General features: G+C 32.4%; 3 protein-coding genes and 1 non-coding gene across 5 annotated transcripts; 2 read left to right on the top strand and 2 right to left on the bottom strand.

Moving 5' to 3' along the window:
* Positions 1-1875: 1875 nt before the first annotated feature.
* LOC107464072 (MAR-binding filament-like protein 1-1) lies at positions 1876-5833 on the top strand. 2 transcript variants are annotated; one of them, XM_052253636.1, is made up of 4 exons: positions 1876-2257; positions 2878-2921; positions 3028-3171; positions 3795-5833. In XM_052253636.1, the coding sequence occupies exons 1-4, from the start codon at positions 2026-2028 to the stop codon at positions 5583-5585; spliced, it is 2211 nt and encodes a 736-aa protein (XP_052109596.1). In that variant the 5' UTR covers positions 1876-2025; the 3' UTR covers positions 5586-5833. The 2 variants fall into 2 exon arrangements, with proteins under 2 accessions (XP_052109596.1, XP_015938462.1); XM_016082976.3 differs by having other exon boundaries at positions 2875-2921; positions 3795-5831.
* Positions 5834-6045: 212 nt separating this feature from the next.
* TRNAR-UCG (transfer RNA arginine (anticodon UCG)) lies at positions 6046-6119 on the bottom strand. The gene has a single exon. It is a non-coding gene; the product is annotated as a tRNA-Arg (tRNA).
* A 435-nt stretch (positions 6120-6554) lies between these two features.
* LOC107463989 (uncharacterized) lies at positions 6555-8778 on the top strand. Its single transcript, XM_016082887.3, has 4 exons — positions 6555-6820; positions 6944-7510; positions 7979-8205; positions 8381-8778. The coding sequence occupies exons 2-4, from the start codon at positions 7287-7289 to the stop codon at positions 8386-8388; spliced, it is 459 nt and encodes a 152-aa protein (XP_015938373.1). The 5' UTR covers positions 6555-6820; positions 6944-7286; the 3' UTR covers positions 8389-8778.
* A 1113-nt stretch (positions 8779-9891) lies between these two features.
* LOC107463988 (probable sulfate transporter 3.4) lies at positions 9892-15232 on the bottom strand. The gene is made up of 13 exons (XM_016082886.3): positions 14832-15232; positions 14407-14455; positions 14099-14306; positions 13691-13862; positions 12485-12550; positions 12258-12371; positions 11958-12074; positions 11697-11823; positions 11283-11569; positions 10881-11071; positions 10706-10791; positions 10482-10558; positions 9892-10369 (listed from the first exon to the last, which is right to left on the bottom strand). Exons 1-13 carry the CDS (start codon positions 15153-15155, stop codon positions 10226-10228), a joined length of 1962 nt encoding a protein of 653 aa, XP_015938372.1. The 5' UTR covers positions 15156-15232; the 3' UTR covers positions 9892-10225.
* Positions 15233-16916: the final 1684 nt, after the last annotated feature.

Genomic DNA, 16916 nt, shown 5'->3' with positions numbered 1-16916 from the left:
TATTTATATCTGTTATACTAAAATATTTTATTAATATTTTTTCAAATTAATTTGTCCAAATTTTAAATTTTCAAGAATTTATTGATTATTTTATTTTTAATCCTATGTCTTTAAAACTTGAGTTTCCTCAATCATTTCATCAAGTTTTATATACTAGAAACACCAAAATCAACCTAGAGCAATATTAGAATCTAGGAAAATTAAAACATTATTACTAGTTTTATCAATGAGATACTACAAGATTTTTTATTCGTTCTTTAAACTTTTGCCTTTTCTCTTGCAGACAAAGTTTATTTATTCTCTTTTTTTTTTGTTTTTGTTTTGTTAGAGAATCTCGTCTATTAGTTGTTTTGACCTTCAACATCTTCTATAGAATCTTTCTTATCATAATGAAATATAGCTTTCTACGGGAAAAAAATAAATTAAACACGAAGAAAAACTATAAAGATGTTGCTTCACTGCTATAACGTTTTATCTTATCATTACATTTCTTCATGAAGTTAACAAACTCTAAATCTTAGTATTTAGATTAGAGCAAGGTTAAGCTTCTTTTAATATACTGTTTATATATGAGAAAACGATTAAAGAACAGTATGTGAAGGAAAAATATGTTGAAAACAAAGTGATTATATTTTAGTAGAAACTGGCATCTAGTTATTTTTATGAAAATTGATAGTCGATAATTATTAAATAATAATTTAATTAAATCTATTAAATTATCTAATAATTTTTAACTATCAATTTTACATAAACATAATTACACGTGAGAGTATGCCTCATATTTTATATGAACTATTATTTTTTTTAATGTATTTATAATGCTGTGGTATTACATAAAACATTTTGGCATATGAGGTGGCATCACAACCTTCACGGATTAAGGATAAAGCTATCCAAGCCAATGTGCTTACTTGTCCTGTTTTCAATGGCCAAAACTATATATAAAAAGAATGATGATCCCAATTAGGGCACGTGAAAAATTCAAAATTGAAAGTTTGTAACAAAATCCAATTTCATACAAGTAGTGATGAGAAATTATATATACTTTGCGGTAAAATATTGACCTTAGGATTTGATTTTTGGCTTCCTCTTTATACCGTAAAAAGTACCATTTGATTTGAAGCATCTAAATCTTTGGACACACACTAAAAATGTACCAAAACACAGAACTATGAGCATTATTAATTTCAATTACGATTATGCTACACATAAGTATGAATTAGTTAGTAAATTAGTTATTTATATAAATTATATATTTAAAAATAAATTAAGTTAATAATTAATTTTTTGTATATATGTAATATTTTTTTTTCAGCATTTTTGTTTCACTTAAATAAGAATTATTGTGTTATTTATCATGTGTGGAAATTAGTGCCTTCTATTTTATTATAGAAACTCAAAATAAATTGCTTGAGAGAAGTAAGAAAGAAGAATAGAGAATAAAGAAGGAACAGTTGCAACGTGTACAAATAGAAAGAACTTTTATTGACTAGAGAAACTAATAAACTATTTTTTTAATGCATTTAATAAGTCAATTATAAATCTCAACCAACCTACCAAAATAAAAAATAAGACTATTTTTTATACTAAACAGATATAATTGAATTTAACAAGAATTTGTTAAGTAAATTATGACCATTTTTATATTGTAGATTCTATTTTTACTACTTAAAAAGACTGATCTTCAATATCTATTGATTCCACTTAAGAGATAGTAGCACACAATTATAGATGTTTAAAAATATTTTTATTGTATCGTAATTAAAAATATTATATAATTAAATATTTTTATGAAATATTCTTATATTAATTTCTTTTACTCACAGAATAATTTGAATAAATCTTATCCGACTAGACGAAGATTTTATATAGAGAACTGATTAAGAAGCATGGTAACTAAATAACTGATTCTGATTCATACTTGAGAGAAAACGTGATCGCTTCTTGCTTCTTTCTTCCGAGTTCTGAGTTCTGAGTTCTGAGTTAGTTAGCTTCTAGAAGAAAGACGCATCCAAGAAACCAGCCATGGGGTTTGTGGCGGGGAGCTTCTTGCATTCTCCACTACCACCCTTGCCGTTACGCTCTTCTTCTTCTTCGGCAAGAAATTCACACACTTCCAAGTCAAAGTTCAGAGCATCGTGCTGCTTGCGCCAAAACCAAGACCAAAACGGTGTCGTTTCATGCACCAATAGGAGGACGCTTTTCTTCATGGGAATCTCGGTTCTTCCCCTTCTTCGTTTCAAGGCCACAGCTCTTGGTAACGTACTTTTTCTTTATCCTTTCATTCACCATTCGTATCATCTTTCGAGCTTCGTAGATAATCATCATTCATCATTGTCATCTAATAACGCCAATTGCGAGGAATCTTGATATATTTATTTATATTTTATTTAACATTTACCTTATGTACTGAAGGAAAATTTGCAGTTCTTGGATAAGGTGAAATGTTCTTGGCTTAGGAGAAGAAGATCTTGTTGAATATAATTTTTACGTTCTTTTTTTAACTTGAGGAAGTAATGTAAAGTTGGCTTTTCACATTTCAGCTTTTAGCACACACCGTAGACCATAGCTGATTTGTTCATTGATTTCATCGTTTATGCTTGTGATTTGTGCTGTATTAGCAGATAGATTTGTTAATTTGAGTTTATGTGTCCATGTAAAGCATTTTCCATCTTTCTTTTATGGAACCCTAGCGTGCATTATCAAGCACAATTTTGGTCCTTGCTTCAAAGTGTGTATTGTATGTAGATGTAGATTCCTTGCAAGGACTTGAGTTATTTTTATGTCAATTGCGGATATATCATTTTTACATTTTAATCTTTTCATAATGTGTTGGATTCTTATATTTTGCATATTTGTTGTTTCACATTTTAGAAGAAAACGATGAGGGGAATACACTAGAGAACATCCAGAAGGAAGAGGTGACTTAAGCTCTTGATACAAATTGAGAATAGTAAATTGTTAGCTATGGTTTTTTGTCATTGGGATAGTTCAAGATTTTCTAAACTGCGTAGCTTCTATCAACAGACAGCACCTGGCAACGACAAACCACTATCCTATTCAGTTGTGGCTTTCTTGAATGTAATCGGAATACTTTCTTCGGGTGTTCTCGCTGCTCTCTATGCTGCGGCGAAGAAAGAAAAGACAACTGCTTTTGAAATAATACATCTGGTGAGCTTCTTTAAACCTTTACTTTGTGATAGATTTGAATTTTGAATGTAACTAATACCATGATATGGAAGATATGTGAGATATATGTTTCTATAATAGGACATGGGGAATTCCCCTGGTGGATAAGGATTGATATTGGGGTAGTGTCAAAATAGTTAATTGGGATGTATAAAATTATTGAGTTGTAATTACCTCAGGGAATTGTTTGACACGAGTGAGAGGGATGAAATTGTGAGTATGTTTCTGAGGATGGGTTTTGTTCTGCTTTTTTTTTTTTTTTTAAATCAAAAGTTGTATTGTGAATTATGATGTTGTATGCAGTTCATGATAGAATTAACCTCTTTCTCATACATGGATGTAGATGGCTGAACCATTTTTTAATTTGCCTAATTTCTATATTTGTATTATCTAAGCTTTCGTATTTATGCCGCAAACATGTAAATAAGAGGATGTGGCATTTTCCCCAAGATTTCATTTCCTTCTTTTTCTTATTAATGGAAGAAACATTGTTAGTTTTTTTTTTCAACTAATTTGCTTATATTTCGGTTAAATCGCTATTAGGATGTGTTTTAGTTCAGTTTATGAGTTTCTAAGCCATATATTTTGCTTGTTAATATGCACAGATGAACAGCAAACTGAAGGAGAAGGAAGAACTGATTGTGTCTTTGAAGAATACCTACGAATTCAAGTTACTGGAGGAAGAGGAGGAACGAACCAAGCAACTTGGGAAAGCAAAGAAGGAGGAGCAAGCTTTGATAAGTAAACTTAGTTCTGCAGAAAGTACCATCATCCTGTTGGGACAAGAGGTAAAGGGTGAGAAAAAATTGGTTGAGGAGCTGAAGCTTCAAATTGACAGCCTTGAAACTATACTTTCGAAGACTAGTGCAGAGAAAAAGGACCTAGAAGAGAAGTTGAAAGAAAAGGTGCACTCTACTGAAACTTTAGAGCAGAGAATTAATATGCTGAATTCAGACCTCAAGGAAAAAGAAGCTGGTCTTCAGAATCTTGTGTTGACCCTTGCAGAAAAGGAGTCAGAATTGATGAATTTGACTTCGACCTACGCGAAAACTAAGGATGACTTATCCAATGCTCAACTGCAGATTCAAGAGTTGAATGATGAACTGCTGAAAAGCCGAAAGGAACTAGAAGCTAAGGATTCTTTGGCAAATGAACTTAATTCAAAAGTTAGTGCCTTAACTCATGAGAATGATGATTCAAGGAGGAAGTATGTTGACATGGAGAAGGCATATAACGACCTAAAGTTTACTTCTGATACTTCCGAAAATAAGGCTGCGAAGCTTTTAAGAGAAAGAGAGGAGGAGCTTCATCAGCTAAAGGAACAGCTTCAACTTGTGTCCGATACAGCAACCGCAAACCAGCTTGACATTGCCAATTTATCTCTAGAAAGACAACATTTAAAGGAGGCTTTGGAGAAAGAATCTGAGAAAGTTAACTGTCTGCAGTCTGAACTACAAACCACGCAAGCGGATCTTGAAAAATCGAGAGAAGAGGCTTCAGTATTGGAGAAACAACTCAATGAGTCAAACAAATTGCAAAAAAGACTTGAGGCTGAGGTGTCAAACCTTTCATCTGAACTCACTGAAGTTGACGAGTCACTACAGAGGAACCTCGAGAAAGCAACACAAGAGATCCAAATGCTAACCAATGAGCTTAGAAAGACGATGGAACATTTGAAGAAAACACAAGCAGAGCTGCAAAGTAAGTCCCAGGAACTGGCATCTGCTCTTGAAAACCGTGAAAGCCTAGAACGACAAGTGACTGAAATCTACAAGAGAGCTGAGACCACCATCGAGGATTTGAAAGAAGAGAAAAAGCTAGTTGCTTCTTTGAACAAAGAAATAGAGGCTTTGGAGAAGCAAGCCTCAAATGAAAAAGAGGCACGAAGATTTCTTGAGGTGGACCTGGTGCAGGTAACAACTTCATTAGAGGAAGTCAACCAAAAGGCAATGGTCCTCAACAAGCAACTAGAGAGGGCTAATTCCATCATTTCTAGCCTTGAAAACGAGAAAGAGACGCTTATCAAGTCCCTTCAGGAGCAAAGAAATGCATCCAAAGTGGCCGAAGAGAACATGAAAGACGCCCAATCCCTCATCAAGAAACTTGGCATAGAAAGAGATAACCTGGAGAACAAAGGGAAGAAATTTCAGGAGCAATTGGCTTTAAGCAAAGGTCAGATATTGCTGTTGAAGAGCAGGGTTGCCACTCTGAATAAGCAACCGTCGAAAGATGAAGGTGAAAGCAAGGTCCCTACTGTGAATAAGCGAACGTCAAAGGCTGAAAAGGAAAGTAACGTTGCTACTGGAGATGAGCAAGTGCCAAAGGATGAAGGTGAAAAGAAGGTCACTGTTAGTGCTAGAAAGAGTAGCAGAAAAAGAAAGACTAATTCCCAATGATCAGATAGAGAACCTGATTACCTGAACACCTCCAAACTTTTTTTACCATATTAAGGAGATTTCTAAACAGTCAGTTTTTGTGAGAATGGTGTATGGTATGGATGCTTCTGATGATTCTTTTGGCTGTTTAGGAAGATTGCTTTTCATATTAGACAAATCTTGTGTAGTGTTGTTTTTGGAGTGTAGTTATTAGTTGAGTTGAATGCGGGAAAGTGGAAACTGAGTTGCATTCTTTATTTCTTACTGAGTATTATTGAATGTATTTGTAGAAGTAACTAGAGACAACGAAAGAAAGGGTGGATAGGATCACACAGAGAGAAATAATAGGAATAGGAATAGACGAATAGTAACTGTTAAAAAAGAAGAGCAACAATATAAAAGAGGATAGGATCACACTTAGAGAAATAATAGGAATAGGAATAGGAACTGTTAAAAAAGAAGAGCAACAATATAAAAGAAGCGACCACAGTGGGAGTCGAACCCACGACCTTTTGATCCGAAGTCAAACGCGCTAATCCACTGCGCTATGCGGTCATTTGGATGCAAGGTTTCTGTGTTTTATTTACTTATAAAATTTAGATTGATACATATTATTTGGTCTCTGTTAGCTTAATTAAGAATCTTGAATTTAATTTTAAACTCCAAATAGATAGTTGTGTTAAATTTTGAAAGAGAAATCTCAAGGCTGGGAAAATTCTATTCAAACTTCAAAGGGGTCGATTTTCTTTCTTTTTTTTTTTAAAGAAATTCAACTTAAGAAAATACACACTGTTATTAAAAAGAAAATATTTATTTCATTTTTAAATAACTTATAACTTAGAGTAAAATAGTTGATAACCTAGTAATTAGATTAAATTAACAAAGAGTTTAGCTTGAAATACCTTTTACTAAACAATTAACAGAGAATTCAGCTTCCTTTTTTTATTTTTCTTTTTCTTTCATGGTTAAATGGAATTTAGCATAATTAGAAAACACAAGTAACAACCCCCCAAAACGACGAATTATCGAACCAAAACGACACATTGTTTCAGAACTTCACGTTACGCTTATTCCCTCATATCTGCAGTTTCTTCTCCTCCAAAATTCTGATCTCTCGCCATCGCCGGAGAAACCAAAAGCCACTCACAATTCTCTCTCCTCCATTTTCATATTACAAAAGAACCGAATTTTTCCGGTGAATCCTCGCAAAAGTCCGAATCTACATATCTCCTTCTTCATTCGATTCCTGCAACAAAGTATGATCTTCATCCCATTCGTGTTTTCAGTTCCGTGCAATTCTCGTTGATCCCGAAATGTTTTAAATTAGGGTTTCTCTTTTTGGTTTTGTCTTTTTATCTTTTATTTTTTCGTTGTAACAGTTTTCAGCATCCAGATCTGAGTGCGAACGGGAGCACCATTTCAACGTGGCAACCTTGATTTGAGGGTTCTAAGCTGATTTCGGAGAAATGGTGTATGATAAGTTCTGACGAATGACGACTGCTTTGGGTTCAATTGTTGAGTTTTGAGCAATTGTGTATGTCTGGGTGATGGCTTAAGCAGAGAAAGTTTGAGAATTTTGGGGTTTTGATTTGCTTAAGGAATTTTTGGCATTTTTTTTGGAGGATTTTTTTTGAAAAGTTTTCTGAGTAGTAGTAATTGTTGTTATTATTCTTCTTATTGTTAATTGTTTTGAAACAAAATAAGCTTATTCAAACAAGCACCATGTTCTATGGTGCGGTGGTATGGGATCCTTGGCTCATTGTTGCTCAGATTGTGTGTCTGCAATGCTTGTACTATATAACTCTGGGAATCTTATTGTCCTTGCTTGTTGGAACTCGCGTGTCTCGGCTGAGCCTAGTGTATTTCTTTGACTATGCTACCATCACTACCTCCACGGTTACCGGTTGGTGTGTTATTGCTGCGATTCTGATCAGCTCAGTTGCAGGGTAATTGTTCTGCTCCATCATAATGGCACTAAACAGTTTATATATATTTTGATGCTCGAATTTGTAATTAGCCGTTATTGATAGCACATCATGTTCATTTATGGTTGTGTTATGATTTATCACTCTCTGCTTGTAGCTCCAAATATTTGGATTGTAGTTTACTCATTTGCAAATATCAAGGTTGGATTCAATTTTATATATATCTTTTATCTTTATTCAAATTATTGCTGAGTCAGAAATACAGCATAATTAAAGCTGGATTTTTGAAAATGTTTGTTCTCATATCCTTAGGTTGGTTGTGATTTATTTGAGTATTTTGAAAGAAACAGAAAACACGTAGGTGAATTTCTTGCTTTCTTTTTGGTGATTATTTTGTGCAGTAAGAGGGAAACAAGGGAGGCATTTGTTAGCTATAAAGTAGTCGATTTATGTGTTACTTACAAGTTACATCACTATTGTTTAAAGCAGGGCCATATATATGCTTTATTTGATTGAAAGAGCAAAAAAGTGCTTGGATTTTTCAGCCACTCTCTACATCATTCATCTTTTCATATGCATTGTATATGGAGGCTGGCCCTCTTCTATAACATGGTGGATTGTGAATGGTACGGGACTTGCAGCGATGGCTTTACTAGGTGAATACCTGTGCATCAGGCGTGAACTCCGGGAGATACCTATAACACGATATCGTTCAAGTAAGCTTCCTCTCTAAACTATGTTTATTTGCTGATTAACTGAGCATGTGCGATTTGAAGATCTGTTTATCTGTGGACACCATTTGTTAATTATGAATTTTCTTTTTTCTTATACTTTTTTTTTTGTTTTAATTGGTTGGCTAGTCCTTTAATTTTATTCATACATTCATTGCAGATGTTTGATTAGCTGAAGTTACTTGAGTAATGAATTTAAGAAAGGAGTTACATCACATGATCGTGACAGCTTTTGTTTCTATACATCTGGCAATCAGCAAGATTAAGCCCTGCAAAGTTCATATTTCTATCATGCCACTGAAGGATCTTCATTTCATTTCTATTCTTTAGTTGCCACAGAGAGTTCAAACCTAGATAACCAATGAGTATAGGTACATCATTCTTCAGAAATTTCTGAAATCCGTAATGTAAGTTCTTGTTTCTCCCCCCCTTTTTAGTTTCAGTTAAGGTGAGGTGATGTGTTTAGTCGATAGGGCTTCTATTCGTGTCACCCTGTTTATGAGTTCTGAGACCTGTTTCAATCTTGCAAATATATGTTAAATGTGCCATTACTTTTAATGGAGTTGTTCTATGAGAATGCAGAATGAATCTCTTAGAGTAGTTATAGTTTTATAATTGTGATGCTCCTTCCTTTCCTCTTTATTTGGAGACTTTTGCAATTCTTTAGATATATTAATCTAAAGATGTACTAAAAAATAAAAGCACAAGATACAAAGGAATGGAGGGAATAGCTGGGAATTCGAAAAATTTGAATATCCACGAGAACAAGATGGATAAAGTTTTAGGCTCACAATGTTGTCCTCTTTTTCTTTTTCTTTTTTTTTTTCAAGCTTGATTATTGTGAAACCGTGTCAAATAGAGGGTGAACATTAGAGCAATTGCAACATTGTTACTTTGTGGCTTCCAGGTTACAATAGCAGTATAACATTCCAAATAGATTTTAGAAAGAAATCTAAACATCTCATACTTAAATGGTTCAAAGAGACAGTGTTTGACACCTAGATTCTAAATAATAATAAAAGCACTGTGTAGAGAAGAATATATATGCAGGTCAAGGTCATCAAGATCTCCCAGCTCATTGCTTTTAGCACTGCATGAAACACTTCATCAGAAATCGGTTGTGGAATGTGGACAGACCGAGTTCTCATAACAACCTCCACGCGGAGATTATGTTTCTCTAAAGTGAGAAAGTGAAGAATTATTACCCTTGGATGATTTTGATGGGATTTTGATAGTTATTCAGGTGATTGATCTATCACTTCTTACTTTTATAACCGCCCTTTGGAAGATCCAAATCAACTGAATCAAACATGCCTGTATTGGGTCTCGAGATATCATAATCAATCATCGAAAGATCAAATATCGAAATTATAGTGGTTGTTAGTGGTCTTCTAGGTTGAAATGAGTAACTACATCTGATAATCACTTTCTCATATGTTTGGCATGTGATTTATAATGCACATTGGCATCGACATTAGTACATCGAAAGGAATCAGATTTGAACTTATGATCTCGTGCTAATTGTTCCAACCTCTCGCGACTAGTCCGTTCACGGTGACGAGAGTAGGATTATTGCCGGCGAACAAATACTAGTCTAGTAGCTCTGACTTTGAACTTGAATTTGAATTGTGGTAGGGAAAAGAAAGAATATAGTCACATCAAGCAACAATATTGTGACTCAAAAAGTTTGGTGAAGAGTCAAAGACCAAGTCTCCAATTCTTTGTTGGTTCTTTCATTAAAATATCCGCAGGAATAAAGTCATCAAAACATATCTCGTTTTGATTCTTTTTGCCTCTAGCAAAAGATAAAAATGGACAAAAAGCAAAAATAGTTGGTAAAAGGACCCTCTTAGAATGAAACTAGGCCTTAAAATGTTCCATGAACTCTCTCTCAAGTAGGCAAAATTAAACTTCCGAAGGGTTAGGCCAAAAGTTGGAGAAAGGTGTTAGTTATAACATCTCTTTCTTGTTGTGTCCTATGAATTCATTTTTTTAAGGTAAATCATCAAGGTTGTGCTTTCCAAGAGGATGAAATGTCAGCCACAGCTTCAGCAACTGTGAGATACACTCCTTTCAAACCAAAGGAATCCAAAATGTTTGATTGATGCAACTTTTCCATCACACTTCCAACTGGATTTGCCAACACCAGCTGCATTGAACAAATTATAAAATGTTAAAAGGTTATTGGGAAAAATAATAATAATAACAAATTGAGACAATTCTTTTAGGCCTTTGAATGTGTTGCAAATTAGTATCTATACCTGAAGTGATCTTTTCTCCAGCATCTTTCTAAGTTCACATAAAGTGTCTATCCCACTTGTGTCTATGGCTGTCACAGCTGCAAAATAAATAAAAATATTGTTAAGTGGAATTATTCAAAAGCTTGATTAACAAATTATTCTGTAAGGTGAAGTTATTTGAACATCTAAAAGTAAACACCCAACAAAATTTAAAGGTAATTTTGCAAGTAAAATGAAATATTTACCTGTCATGTCCAAAATTATGCACTCCAATTTACTTCCATTGTTTGCTTTGATATGCTCTTCCTCTTCTCTAACCCATCTCAAAATCCTGTAGCAAGAAAAGTTCTGGATCATTTGGAATCATGTAGAATAAACTCACAAAATAGCAATGAAAATATACATATTTCCTTATCTAACCTTTCTTGAAGGTAAGTTGAATTAGCAAAGTAGATGGGAGACTCAACAGCCAAAATGAGGAATGAAGGGATTCTAAGAGCTTCTCTATACTGGTTTACATTGTGGAATATTGTTGTCCCTGGTATATTCCCCAACACCAATGTGTTTGGTCTTGAGACATGAAGCAATATCTTGAACACTGATATTGCCACCTGAATGAAGATTTTGACAAAGTTAGTTGCCATTGATCACATAGCATTACTGCTTGAAAAATTGCAATGCTGATAGTTGAAAATTGTACTATGTTTGACAAATCCTCCCAAACATCTATCATTTTCATTTGTATTAAGGCAGTGTCTATGAGAATTCGGATGAATTTATCAAATGGAATATATCTAACAGGTCAATGAATTATTGGCATACCGCAATACTAAGGCCTAAAGGCACTGAGATGAACAGAACTCCGAAAAAGGAGCACATGCAGGCCAAGAAATCAAGCTTGTCAACCTTCCATAGCTTATATGAAGCTTGGTAATCTATTAGGCCAATCACAGCAGTGATGATAATCGCTGCTAAGACGACGTTTGGCGTGTAATAGAATAGTGGCATTAGAAACAGAAGAGTCACAAGAACTGCTGAGGCCATGATTATATTTGAGACTGCTGTCTGTGCTCCAGCATTATAGTTAACAGCCGATCGCGAAAAGGATCCTGCAAATAAGAATGTATTTTGTAGTTCAATTTTTATGCTAATCAATAGTCACTGTATCAAACGGAATCACTTTTTGTCTAGAAATCAATGTTAGTAAACATGGACAAGTGAGAGAAGAATCATTACCTGTTGTGACATAGCATGAAGAACAAGAGCCAGCTATGTTCATGATACCAATTGCCATCATTTCTTTGTTTCCATCCACCTGGTAATTCTTAAGTGCAGCAAATGTTCTTCCAACTGCAATTCCTTCCTGAAAGAATTAATACTTACACAAGTTAATAATCTCTGTGTTCATCATCCTAATAACCCTATGTAAAATATGCAATTTTAGTAAAATATTCTGTGAATAATAATAATAATGATTCTAGGTTCAGTAAATCTTACAGTTAGAGACAAGATCCCAGTAACAATTCCAGTTTTGATAGCAAGAGCCAAATAAGGGCCACTAAAGAATAACATGTTTGATGATGGTGGATTAAGGCCTTTTGGCAATTCACCAATCTGTAAGATAAAAATAGACATTAAAGAGTTATTAAGAAGAAAAATTATTATACCAAGAGAAAAAAAAATGTTGTGTACTTATTTTGTCTCCTATACTGAGTCGAAAACAAAAACCTCTTAGTCTGATATACTAAACAGAATGAGTACAAATAATATATCTCAATGTATAGTGTATTTTCTTACAATTGCAATTCCATGAGCCTTGTTTCTTAGGAGAAAGACTAAAATTGTTGAAAGAATAACTGATGCCAATGGAGCAGCTGCTGAAACCCAGAATAAGTTTGGCTTCCTTAAGCTCTGTCACAATCAATCAAAATTTTCAGATGTTAAGAAGCAGATTAATTTCCCAATTAAAGAACAATAATATTAATATAATAATATGTAAGCATGCAATATAGAGAGAATCTTACAATGTGTCTTGTTATCAGGAGGAAGGCCAAGAAGCCAAATCCCAGTACAATAGTTTGCCATGACCACTGCACAATCATCACAAGGACAAATATGTAAATTCATCTATTTTTTTAAAATTACTTTTTATTTTGGAATGACTTTCTTTTTGTTGATTGATTTTGATTCATATAAATTTAATAAAAATACTATTTGTACACTACAATCAGCCAATAAAATCAGCTACCTACCAATATATTTGTGTAAAAACCATGTGTGATTTAATTTATTTTCAATTTATATTTGTATTCCAACATGTATTTTATACTCGTAACTAATTTTAGTGACTGATTTTAGCGTACATGTTGCATAGTCGAAATTTAAGTAGGTAACTCTACAGAGTTTACTCAATATTTTAAAAACTTATATTATTTATTATTTTCTTAAATTTCATACTATTCCATTATTATTTATTATAAAATGGAGCTTTTTCCTTCTTTTTTAGTTCCATTTGAAAGTGATGACTGATTTCTGATTGCATTACTGTTCCACTAATGATTGAATTAGGAAATGATACTCTGTTTTTTTTTGTTTTTTAATTTTCGAATCCGATTCTATATAGTATATATTTATAATCTTTTATAATATAATAATAAAAAATACTTGCATTCGGCGAGCAATTTCATGACAATGTTAATTAATTCTTATCTTAAAATAGAATCAGTGCACCACCACCCCGAAACACAAACCAGTGCTTTCAGAATGTTTCAAAAGTCCATGGTGGTGGAAAATTTTTTCTTCGAAATAAAACAATCTTCTAATAAAATTTTTGTTAAAAAATTTTAATTCTAAATAAAGTAAAAAATTTATATTAGAGTCAAATTAATAATTTTAAAAATATAACAACACCTTTTAATAAAATAACACTTTTAATTTATGCCGCATATCAAAATTCTAGTACATAATAATCTATTAAATAGACAAAACCTCTTTATTCAAAGAAGATTTAAACGTCTTTGCATAAGTTTTCGCCAACCAATATATATATAGATATAAAAAATATTATTTTATCATATTCAATTTAATTTTGACTAAATTTCAGTTAAATTTTAAATATTTATATCTCTAATATTAAACCCTAAACCTTAGTAACAAATTTTTTTTTTGAGAATAAATTAATTCGGTAGTAAATACAAATTGACTAAGATGTGAAATATGAAAATAGATACCTCCTCTTTTTGTTTGAAAACCGAGGCTAATACTGGAATTATTTGCATCTTGCTGGTGAAGTGCACTATTCCAAGCAACCCTTTCAGCTGCTGCAAAGATACAATTATGGCTGCACCAGCCATGAATCCTACCAGTGTTGCCTTTGACAGAAAATCAATCACAAATCCTAACCTGTTTTCAACCATAAAAAATTGTTTAATTAAAAAGTTAATTATTCTAACCAATGAAAAAATGAGTCACTTATTATTAATTATTAATATATTAACAAAAATATTTGATTCCACTTCCACCAACCATTACTTTACTTTCAAATTATTCTTCTTCTTCCCATTCATGACACTGAGATTAATACATCTTAAACAATACATTAGTGCATAAATTTTATTTTAAAAAAAAAGGAAGCATACCTTAATATTCCCAAAGAAGATTGGAAGACACCAGCAAAGAAAGTGGCAGTGAAAGCCAATTTGAGATAAAGAATTGGATCTTGTGTATAAGAAACTGTTTCACTTAACATTGATCCCATCACCAAAGATGCAATTGAGACTGGACCAACACCAAGATGTTTAGAGCTTCCAAGCAGGGAATATATCAATGGTGGCACAAAACTTGAATCTGCATGCATCAACATTGAGCAATAATATTCATAACATTCACATTAAAAATGTTGTTGATCTCAATACATGCATGAAGAAATTAAACAGAGGATACTCACATAATCCAATAATAGGTGGCAGGTTTGCAAGCTTAGCATAGCTGATTCCCTGCTCACAAGAACTAACATCAATACATTTGAAAAAAAAATTTTTGTGAAAATTTATATGCAGCTATTTTCATACGAAGTTGATCATTCTCAACTATTAAATTCACGTGACTCTATTTGAGTTTTTATCTTAAATTTTTTAATAATAAATAAAAAAAAGGATAATACTAAGTAACTAATAATTTTTTTGAACAATACGAACAACCAACAATCAAATCAAAACAAACTACGCTTTTAAATTATTCACCTAAATCTTAATATTAGAATAACGATCCATACATTTAGTAAAATGAACATCCGATATATCCACTGTTCACATTATTTAGTATTTTTATTGATCTTAATAAAAGAAAAAGAAGTATTGAAGGACTAGCAACCTGAGGAATGGCGAGACTAGCAATGGTGAGGCCAGAGATGACGTCAGAACGAAAAAGGGAAAGGTTATAGGTTGGGCCCCACTGGAAGATAGGGAACATGCACTGAACACCGAGCATGAGCTTCACCAGCCATGACGGTTGGTTCTTGAACCGGTGAAGTGGATCGTCCGGGAAGAATATGTCTGAGAGCCTCTGCCTCAGCTTCTGTGAGGTGCTTCGCCGCGGCGGCAACCGCACGTTGTGGATCTCCAACGGCGAAGATGCCACTGACATCGGTAATTCCGATTGGATTTTGTTGACGGTGGTGGTGGAATTCACGCCCATTGGTGGATAGGGACTCTGAGTCTCTGACTCGCTGACTCAGTGAGTGAGGGTGTGGTTGGTTTGAAGAAAGAGAGAGAGGTGCGTTGGGTATTTATAGAGAGAGGGAGGGAAAACATTTTCAGCATGCAATGCACACTATTGCAGAGAAAAAGACTTGGCGTGTGTCTGTCTTGTGCTCTAATGTAGGGGTAACATGGTCATTTCATTTAATAATATTTTTTGTTGCCTTGAATTATGTATAAATTTGTATAATAGTGCATGGATACGAACACTGACATACACTAGATCCCGTTTAAAATTTTATAAGATAAAAAAATTTATTTTAATAAATATATATTAAAAATAAAGTTAGATATGTTGGCACGTGATAATATTTAGATATGTTCAAATGTATCCGGAGAATATTGGACAAATGCTAATGAATATAATGTTCGAAATGTATCCGATACATGAATACGACAATTCAGCAAAATGTTCATATTTCACAGATACATTTTTATCGCTGCTTGTACCAAAAATATGTTTATTAATGCGAAAAAAATAATAATTAAAAGAATCAAGTGACAAATAAATTCTTAATAATTTATTTTTTTGATAAATTAGTCTCCAAACAAAAAATATCAATAATTTGTTGAAAACTTATATATATTTGTTATCGATAAAAATTTCGTTAGTATTTTTTTTCGAGATTAATATGCTTGAAATGTAAATTTCTAAAAATTTATTTATCAATTTAATTAAAATGTCAACACATACAATTAATATATTGATTATTTGAGTAAATTAATGTATATATAAGACCAAATTTAATTTTTTTATATTTATTTAAATAGATTAGTCAGTTGATTGTTGGAGGCTTGGAGCAACTCAAACTGGTTTGTGTTATATCGCATTGAAGCTAACAACGTGAGTAATAGTAATAACTTAAGTTACTAATGTTTCTTGGTACTTTCTCTCCTTCAATATTTCAGGGCTACTATCGACATTTTGGTTGGAAAACAAAAAATTGGAAAATGTGTGAATGCTGGCATTAACTTTGTGGACGAATGCCTATCATTATATGTTTGATTTTTATAATCTATAGGTTTGATTTTAGAAAAAGTTAACATCCTCCAAAATACATTCATAGGCTTTATAAGATTAAAAGGTTGTGAAAAAATGATCATTATTACTTTTTTTTATATACTATCAAAGTAAAAGAGTTTAACATAGACAAAAATAACAAATTTTTAAACCTATCAAAATTAAACTGTTAATTATATCCTTTTTTTGTTGTCTAATTATATCCTTTTAAGTGATCATCCTAACTACTTTTTCAATATCTAAACCAATAAATAAATAAATAAATAAAAGGTTTATGCTTTTATAACAATAAATGCAGACCTTTTTCTTATTTAGGAATTTGAAGGATAGTTTTTTTTCTAGTAATTAATAAACATTTATGGGTACTTCAATTGGGTTGTATTTTATTATTTATTTTTATCTTGTGTTTATTCAACAATTATTTCCATCAAACAATTTTTTTCGTTAGTCGTTTTCAATCAAATTATTAATATACGTATTAGAGAAATAAATCTTTAATAAATTTTATTATAAAATAATTAGATTATAAAAAATATTATTATATGACAAATTAGTGAACCAATTCATTTTGGGTACTTTGTTGAAAATTAAAGCATCCAATCTAAATTTAGATGTTTACATTTTTTTCTTAAGAAAATAATGTAAAAAGAAGCCTATATATCAATAATTACTCTATGA

This window comes from Arachis duranensis, chromosome 9 (assembly GCF_000817695.3).
Source record: "Arachis duranensis cultivar V14167 chromosome 9, aradu.V14167.gnm2.J7QH, whole genome shotgun sequence".
NCBI lineage: Eukaryota > Viridiplantae > Streptophyta > Magnoliopsida > Fabales > Fabaceae > Arachis > Arachis duranensis.
Note: the sequence above shows the minus strand (reverse complement) of the source record. Positions and strands in the feature narration are given on the sequence as shown.